The sequence below is a fragment of the Eucyclogobius newberryi genome, unplaced genomic scaffold (assembly GCF_026437365.1).
Source record: "Eucyclogobius newberryi isolate DKJ021-1_F unplaced genomic scaffold, fEucNew1.0.hap1 SCAF_2, whole genome shotgun sequence".
In the NCBI taxonomy this organism is placed as follows: domain Eukaryota; kingdom Metazoa; phylum Chordata; class Actinopteri; order Gobiiformes; family Gobiidae; genus Eucyclogobius; species Eucyclogobius newberryi.
Window position 1 is genome coordinate 2378409 of NW_027315834.1, and position 9113 is coordinate 2387521.

Genomic DNA, 9113 nt, shown 5'->3' on the forward strand with positions numbered 1-9113 from the left:
CAATCATAAAGCTACAGTCACGCCTCCTTCACTGAGGACGTCCTGGGGACACTGCGCACAGTCTGGTTCTCACAGACACATGGGCTCCTTCAATTGACCTCGTCTCCCTCATTTCCATTTTGTGTCCCTCTCCTGTCCTGCTTGTGTCGCCGTGACAACGTTTCATTCTTCTGACCGACTCTTCTGTCCACTGTGGTCCTCTTGACTCATGTCCTCACAGGTCCATGCTGAACAGCACTGTGGACAAAAGTGAGAAGACCTCGGGTGGAGTCCTGTCCTCCAACAACGACGAAAACAACTCGTCCCCCGGCTCTGGGAACACAGGTCTGTTGTAGTCTCACCTTTGACCGTGACTCGTGCCGTGACATGTGACTCGTGCCGTGACATGTGACTCGAGCCGTGACATGTGACTCGAGCCGTAACATGTGACTCGTGACATGTGACTCGAGCCGTGACATGTGACTCGTGCCGTGACATGTGACTCGAGCCGTGACATGTGACTCGAGCCGTGACATGTGACTCGTGACATGTGACTCGTGCCGTGACATGTGACTCGAGCCGTGACATGTGACTCGTGCCGTGACATGTGACTCGTGCCGTGACATGTGACTCGTGCCGTGACATGTGACTCGTGCCGTGACATGTGACTCGAGCCGTGACATGTGACTCGTGCCGTGACATGTGACTCGTGCCGTGACATGTGACTCGTGCCGTGACATGTGACTCGTGCCGTGACATGTGACTCGTGCCGTGACATGTGACTCGAGCCGTGACATGTGACTCGTGCCGTGACATGTGACTCGTGCCGTGACATGTGACTCGTGCCGTGACATGTGACTCGTGCCGTGACATGTGACTCGTGCCGTGACATGTGACTCGTGACATGTGACTCGTGACATGTGACTCGTGCCGTGACATGTGACTCGTGCCGTGACATGTGACTCGTGCCGTGACATGTGACTCGTGCCGTGACATGTGACTCGAGCCGTGACATGTGACTCGTGACATGTGACTCGTGCCGTGATATGTGACTCGAGCCGTGACATGTGACTCGAGCCGTGACATGTGACTCGTGACATGTGACTCGTGACATGTGACTCGTGTCGTGACATGTGACTCGTGTCGTGACATGTGACTCGTGCCGTGACATGTGACTCGTGCCGTGACATGTGACTCGTGCCGTGACATGTGACTCGAGCCGTGACATGTGACTCGTGACATGTGACTCGTGCCGTGACATGTGACTCGAGCCGTGACATGTGACTCGTGCCGTGACATGTGACTCGAGCCGTGACATGTGACTCGTGACATGTGACTCGTGCCGTGACATGTGACTCGTGCCGTGACATGTGACTCGTGCCGTGACATGTGACTCGTGACATGTGACTCGTGCCGTGACATGTGACTCGAGCCGTGACATGTGACTCGTGACATGTGACTCGTCCCGTGACATGTGACTCGTCCCGTGACATGTGACTCGTGCCGTGACATGTGACTCGTGCCGTGACATGTGACTCGTGACATGTGACTCGTGACTCGAGCCGTGACATGTGACTCGTGACATGTGACTCGTCCCGTGACATGTGACTCGAGCCGTGACATGTGACTCGTGACATGTGACTCGTGCCGTGACATGTGACTCGAGCCGTGACATGTGACTCGAGCCGTGACATGTGACTCGAGCCGTGACATGTGACTCGTGACATGTGACTCGTGTCGTGACATGTGACTCGTGTCGTGACATGTGACTCGTGCCGTGACATGTGACTCGTGCCGTGACATGTGACTCGAGCCGTGACATGTGACTCGTGTCGTGACATGTGACTCGTGTCGTGACATGTGACTCGTTCCGTGACATGTGACTAGTGCCGTGACATGTGACTCGTGACATGTGACTCGTGACATGTGACTCGTGTCGTGACATGTGACTCGTGCCGTGACATGTGACTCGAGCCGTGACATGTGACTCGTGCCGTGACATGTGACTCGAGACATGTGACTCGTGACATGTGACTCGTGACATGTGACTCGTGTCGTGACATGTGACTCGAGCCGTGACATGTGACTCGTGCCGTGACATGTGACTCGTGCCGTGACATGTGACTCGAGCCGTGACATGTGACTCGTGACATGTGACTCGTGCCGTGACATGTGACTCGAGCCGTGACATGTGACTCGTGACATGTGACTCGTGACATGTGACTCGTGTCGTGACATGTGACTCGTGACATGTGACTCGTGCCGTGACATGTGACTCGAGCCGTGACATGTGACTCGTGACATGTGACTCGTGACATGTGACTCGTGTCGTGACATGTGACTCGTGTCGTGACATGTGACTCGTGCCGTGACATGTGACTCGTGCCGTGACATGTGACTCGAGCCGTGACATGTGACTCGTGACATGTGACTCGTGACATGTGACTCGTGACATGTGACTCGTGTCGTGACATGTGACTCGTGTCGTGACATGTGACTCGTGCCGTGACATGTGACTCGTGCCGTGACATGTGACTCGTGCCGTGACATGTGACTCGAGCCGTGACATGTGACTCGTGCCGTGACATGTGACTCGTGTCGTGACATGTGACTCGAGCCGTGACATGTGACTCGTGACATGTGACTCGTTCCGTGACATGTGACTCGTGTCGTGACATGTGACTCGTGCCGTGACATGTGACTCGTGCCGTGACATGTGACTCGTGCCGTGACATGTGACTCGAGCCGTGACATGTGACTCGAGCCGTGACATGTGACTCGTGTCGTGACATGTGACTCGTTCCGTGACATGTGACTCGTGCCGTGACATGTGACTCGTGCCGTGACATGTGACTCGTGACATGTGACATGTGACTCGTGACATGTGACTCGTGTCGTGACATGTGACTCGTGTCGTGACATGTGACTCGTGCCGTGACATGTGACTCGTGCCGTGACATGTGACTCGTGTCGTGACATGTGACTCGTGCCGTGTGACTCGTGACATGTGACTCGTGTCGTGACATGTGACTCGTGCCGTGACATGTGACTCGAGCCGTGACATGTGACTCGTGTCGTGACATGTGACTCGTGTCGTGACATGTGACTCGTTCCGTGACATGTGACTCGTTCCGTGACATGTGACTCGTGCCGTGACATGTGACTCGAGCCGTGACATGTGACTCGTGACATGTGACTCGTGCCGTGACATGTGACTCGTGCCGTGACATGTGACTCGTGCCGTGACGTGACTCGTGACATGTGACTCGTGCCGTGACATGTGACTCGTGCCGTGACATGTGACTCGTGCCGTGACATGTGACTCGTGCCGTGACATGTGACTCGTGACATGTGACTCGTGTCGTGACATGTGACTCGTGTCGTGACATGTGACTCGTGTCGTGACATGTGACTCGTGACATGTGACTCGTGCCGTGACATGTGACTCGTGCCGTGACATGTGACTCGAGCCGTGACATGTGACTCGTGCCGTGACATGTGACTCGTGTCGTGACATGTGACTCGAGCCGTGACATGTGACTCGAGCCGTGACATGTGACTCGTTCCGTGACATGTGACTCGTGTCGTGACATGTGACTCGTGCCGTGACATGTGACTCGTGCCGTGACATGTGACTCGTGCCGTGACATGTGACTCGAGCCGTGACATGTGACTCGTGCCGTGACATGTGACTCGTGTCGTGACATGTGACTCGTTCCGTGACATGTGACTCGTGCCGTGACATGTGACTCGTGACATGTGACTCGAGCCGTGACATGTGACTCGTGACATGTGACTCGTGACATGTGACTCGTGTCGTGACATGTGACTCGTGTCGTGACATGTGACTCGTGTCGTGACATGTGACTCGTGCCGTGACATGTGACTCGTGCCGTGACATGTGACTCGTGCCGTGTGACATGTGACTCGTGCCGTGTGACTCGTGACATGTGACTCGTGTCGTGACATGTGACTCGTGCCGTGACATGTGACTCGAGCCGTGACATGTGACTCGAGCCGTGACATGTGACTCGTGTCGTGACATGTGACTCGTTCCGTGACATGTGACTCGTTCCGTGACATGTGACTCGTGCCGTGACATGTGACTCGAGCCGTGACATGTGACTCGTGCCGTGACATGTGACTCGTGCCGTGACATGTGACTCGTGCCGTGACATGTGACTCGTGCCGTGACATGTGACTCGTGCCGTGACATGTGACTCGTGCCGTGACATGTGACTCGTGCCGTGACATGTGTCGTGACATGTGACTCGTGCCGTGACATGTGACTCGTGTCGTGACATGTGACTCGTGCCGTGACATGTGACTCGAGCCGTGACATGTGACTCGAGCCGTGACATGTGACTCGTGCCGTGACATGTGACTCGAGCCGTGACATGTGACTCGAGCCGTGACATGTGACTCGAGCCGTGACATGTGACTCGTGCCGTGACATGTGACTCGTGCCGTGACATGTGACTCGTGCCGTGACATGTGACTCGAGCCGTGACATGTGACTCGTGCCGTGACATGTGACTCGTGCCGTGACATGTGACTCGTGCCGTGACATGTGACTCGTGCCGTGACATGTGACTCGTGACATGTGACTCGTGTCGTGACATGTGACTCGTGCCGTGACATGTGACTCGTGCCGTGACATGTGACTCGTGACATGTGACTCGTGCCGTGACATGTGACTCGTGCCGTGACATGTGACTCGTGCCGTGACATGTGACTCGTGACATGTGACTCGTGTCGTGACATGTGACTCGTGCCGTGACATGTGACTCGTGCCGTGACATGTGACTCGTGACATGTGACTCGTGTCGTGACATGTGACTCGTGCCGTGACATGTGACTCGAGCCGTGACATGTGACTCGTGACATGTGACTCGTGCCGTGACATGTGACTCGTGCCGTGACATGTGACTCGAGCCGTGACATGTGACTCGAGCCGTGACATGTGACTCGAGCCGTGACATGTGACTCGTGCCGTGACATGTGACTCGTGCCGTGACATGTGACTCGTGACATGTGACTCGTGTCGTGACATGTGACTCGTGCCGTGACATGTGACTCGAGCCGTGACATGTGACTCGTGACATGTGACTCGTGCCGTGACATGTGACTCGTGCCGTGACATGTGACTCGTGCCGTGACATGTGACTCGTGACATGTGACTCGTGTCGTGACATGTGACTCGTGCCGTGACATGTGACTCGTGCCGTGACATGTGACTCGTGACCCGTGCCGTGACTCGTGCTGTGTCGGCAGGTGGGACGGGCACCCTTCCCGCCATCGGGGGGCAGAAGGATGCGTCCAAACCTCGCTCGCTGCGCTTCACCTGGTCCATGAAGACCACCTCGTCCATGGAACCGTCTGAGATGATGCGCGAGATCCGCAAAGTGCTGGACTCCAACAGCTGCGAGTACGAGCTGCGTGAGCGCTACATGCTGCTGTGCGTCTCGGGGAATCCGGCCCGCGACGACTTCGTGCAGTGGGAGATGGAGGTGTGCAAACTGCCCCGCCTTTCGCTCAACGGCGTTCGCTTCAAGCGCATCTCCGGCACTTCCATCGCTTTCAAGAACATTGCCTCAAAGATCGCCAACGAGCTGAAACTGTGAAAGCGCCAGATGAAGCAGGAGGCGGGCCTCTGAGGGCACGGAGGCGGGGCATCCACGCCAATGCTAACGCTAACACTGAAGCTGGCCCCACATGGTGATTGTTCTGTGGACGTCTTCAGACACGATCTTCCTCCCGTTCTCTGCATGTCTGCCCATCACATGACCACTTCCACCTCCTGTATTTATTCAGTTGTTCACGGTTCTGCTGAGGCCCGGGTTCTACTGAGGCGGAACTAAGCTGGACCTGGTTTAGGGCGTGGCCTCCAACATGAACCTGGCCCATGACAACAGCACAAGCACATCTTCGTCTCACTCCTCAGCACCAGCACAACCGGCCATTTTCTTACCTTGAAATGATTGTGTTTCTTTTATTGCTTGTTTTAAAGTTGTGCACTGGAAAATACGGGCATCACATTTAAGGAGAACTGAAGATTCTTTGTTGCCTTTTCTTTGAAGAATGTTTTTTTTACACAAAGTCAGCACATCTCCCACTTGTCAGCACGATGTCTTCTTATTCAGCGGTTTCTGTTGTGGTTTTTTCCGGCCCCTTCACACGTCCAAAGACAGGTGACCTCGTGGTGACCTCATGTGTGTCCTTCACAGATCACTGGACTAAATTAACTCCATGATGACGAGTGGTGAAATCTTCTGCTTCTTTTAATTTGATTCTATTTTTGTGGTTTGTACAGACTGGTTATTGGAGGCTGGTGTGCTCGTGTCATTGCTGCCTTTTCGTTGCACCTTTCACAATTCCACACCCTTTGGCCCTGGCCCCGCCCCTTCTGTCACTCATGAAGGGGTCACAGAACACTTTATCACAAATGACAGTCATTTAGTTCTTTACGTTTTAAATCTGGAGATTCTTTTGAACGCTGATCTTTGTACAAGGTGCTGGGTATTGGATTCTAATGATATTTCCAGCTTTTGCTGTTATATTCTCTTTCACAGTTGATTTGTTTTACATTGCTGTAATTTACATGATTTTAATGTGTTTTGAGCAAACTATATCTGTAGTGGTGGGGAGTGGGTTGGGGGTGATCAGCTCCTGAAAATGTATTTGTTTTTTTTTGTGCAAAGGAAAGACTAAATGAAAAATTACAATGATAGTAATAAAAACAATGATATAATTCTGACCATGCCATGTGTGTTTGCTCCTCCCAAACGCTGTTATTGAAGCTGAACACCAGAGGGCGCTGTGTTCACACAAGACACTTTCAATGCTTTTATTCTGAAAATGTCAGGATTTGGGGGAAAGAAAAATACAAAAAAGCACTCAACCAACTGACGCTACAACTAAAGAAAAACAGCTCTTTGATTTGATCAAAGTCTGACGTTTCTCGCCCTGACACACTTTGGAGAGCGACTCTAAACATTAGTCAGCTGTGCCCGTTTCACACTTAAATATTTCACTGTCACAAATACATGGCTTCAGCTCAGAGGAGGCCACGCCCAGGAGGCCACGCCTTAGTGTCCGGGTGCACATTATTATTACAAGAAACTTGTCTAAGCTACTCACAGAAAAAACCTCCCACGCTCGGCCAAACTCCAGAAGCACGAGTTCTGACACTCGCCTTAAAGCAAAGTCACTCGGTCCGTCGGGGGGGGGGTCCATCAGGGGGCGGGGGTCAGAGCTCCATGAGGAGGTAGGTGTGTCTTAAAAGGACTTTTGTGAGGTCAGTGGGACGTGGCCTGCTCCGACTTGGACCCCAGCAGCGATGGGGGGCCCTGGGCCGCTCCAGGGGAGGTGGAGTTCGGCCGGATGAGAGGGGGCGGAGGGTGGTTGTGGGGCGTGCGGGTCTGGAGGGGGCGGGTCTGCAGCGGCGGGGGTTGCCGGAGCAGACTGGGGGGGGCTGCGGGGGGGGCGGGGCGTAGCAGGGGCGGAGGCTGTGACAGGGAGGACGGGGGCTGCCCTGACGAGGGGGGCGGAGAGCCGCCTGAAGCATCAGAGGGAGAGTCCTCCATCTTCACCTGCAGAAACACAGGTCAAAGGTCAAATATTCTGCATTTGTCTCAGACTTTTTTACCAAGAGCAAGACGCTCTTAACTCAGACCAGTTTAAAAGCCCTTTGCCCATCCGCGCATTTTTTCGAGACCACTGGGGCCCAGAGAGAAGGGCCCAGAGAGAAGGGCCCAGAGAGAAGGGCCCAGAGAGAAGGGCCCAGAGAGAAGGGCCAGAGAGAAGGGCCCGCTCGCTCACCCGTTGCTCCACATTTAGAGTCGTTCTGAGGCTTGTGTGTGTGTGGTACGTGTGGCGTCTCCCTGTGATTTATAGTTGGACGGAGCAGTGGCCCTCACCTCGTCCTCTTCATGGGCCCCATCGGCCCCGGTGTCCATGTCCTCCTCTTTGGCACAGTCTTTGCTGGACACCTGCTCGGCGGCCCACTCCCTCAGCACCTCGTCCAGGTTAAAGCGGCGTCGATATGTCACAAAGAATGAGCTCACCTGGAACAAGAACACTGGTCATTCATGACTGGTACAGTGTGAGGGGGCCACACACACACGGGGGCCCCGCGCACACGGGGGCCCCGCGCACACGGGGGCCCCGCGCACACGGGGGCCCCGCGCACACGGGGGCCCCGCGCACACGGGGGCCCCGCGCACACGGGGGCCACACACCTGTGCAGGGGTCTTGGTGCCTATGACCTCAGCGATGGCTGTGAAGTCCTTCCCGTATCGGCGAATGGCTGTGGACACAAGCAGCGATATTCAAACTCATAATTAACTCAAACTAAATCTTTAAATAATAAATATGATAAAAATCTGTACAAACTTCAAAATTATGTTTTTATATTTGTTTTTTCACAGGAAACTTTGTGTTTTAGTCTCACTGCTGCTTCTGTCAGACACACACACACACACACACACACACACACACACACACACACACACACACACACACACACACACACACACACACACACACACACACACACACACACACACACACACACACACACACACACACACACACACACACACACACACACACACACACACACACACACACACACACACACACACACACACACACACACACACACACACACACACACACACACACACACACACACACACACACACACTCTCTCTCTCTCTCACCCTGCACTGCCAGCAGCTGCTCCTCGGTGGTCCAGCGAGCGTTCATCTTGGTGGTTGGCTGGAGACAGAAACAGGGGCGTGTCTCTACAGGATGGAGGGGTTTGATTGGTTGGCTCAGTCCTTGTGCTTAGTACTCACCTCACTGGGTTTAAAGGCCTCGGTGCCCTCGCTCAGGCTGTGCTTCAGACTGCTGTTGGTCTGTTTGATGGCCTGCACCTGACCACACAGACCGAGGTTACTGCGGTTACTATGGTTACTGCGGTTACTGTGGTAACTGCAGTTACTGTGGTTACTGCGGTACCTGTGGTTACTACGGTTACTGTGGTACCTGTCGCTTGAGTGACACGAGCTGTGTGTCGAGCTGTCGTACGCTGAGCTGGCCTGCGTCGTTTGAGGCCGACACAGCGGTGA

The 9113-nt window shown here is 54.3% G+C and overlaps 2 protein-coding genes across 10 annotated transcripts in view; one reads left to right on the forward strand and one right to left on the reverse strand.

The window, feature by feature from the left end:
* mark2b (MAP/microtubule affinity-regulating kinase 2b) overlaps nucleotides 1-6730 on the forward strand; it is a 56494-nt gene extending 49764 nt beyond the window's left edge. For all 9 annotated transcript variants that reach the window (XM_072454673.1, XM_072454674.1, XM_072454670.1 and 6 more), the window contains 2 exons: nucleotides 221-324; nucleotides 5254-6730. In XM_072454673.1, the coding sequence (XP_072310774.1) occupies nucleotides 221-324; nucleotides 5254-5603 (454 nt within the window). In that variant the 3' untranslated portion in view covers nucleotides 5604-6730. The remainder of the gene's footprint in view (nucleotides 1-220; nucleotides 325-5253) is intronic.
* Nucleotides 6731-6923: 193 nt separating this feature from the next.
* rcor2 (REST corepressor 2) lies at nucleotides 6924-9107 on the reverse strand. Its single transcript, XM_072454706.1, has 6 exons — nucleotides 9031-9107; nucleotides 8841-8918; nucleotides 8703-8760; nucleotides 8220-8287; nucleotides 7899-8045; nucleotides 6924-7571 (listed from the first exon to the last, which is right to left on the reverse strand). The coding sequence occupies exons 3-6, from the start codon at nucleotides 8746-8748 to the stop codon at nucleotides 7278-7280; spliced, it is 555 nt and encodes a 184-aa protein (XP_072310807.1). The 5' UTR covers nucleotides 8749-8760; nucleotides 8841-8918; nucleotides 9031-9107; the 3' UTR covers nucleotides 6924-7277.
* Nucleotides 9108-9113: the final 6 nt, after the last annotated feature.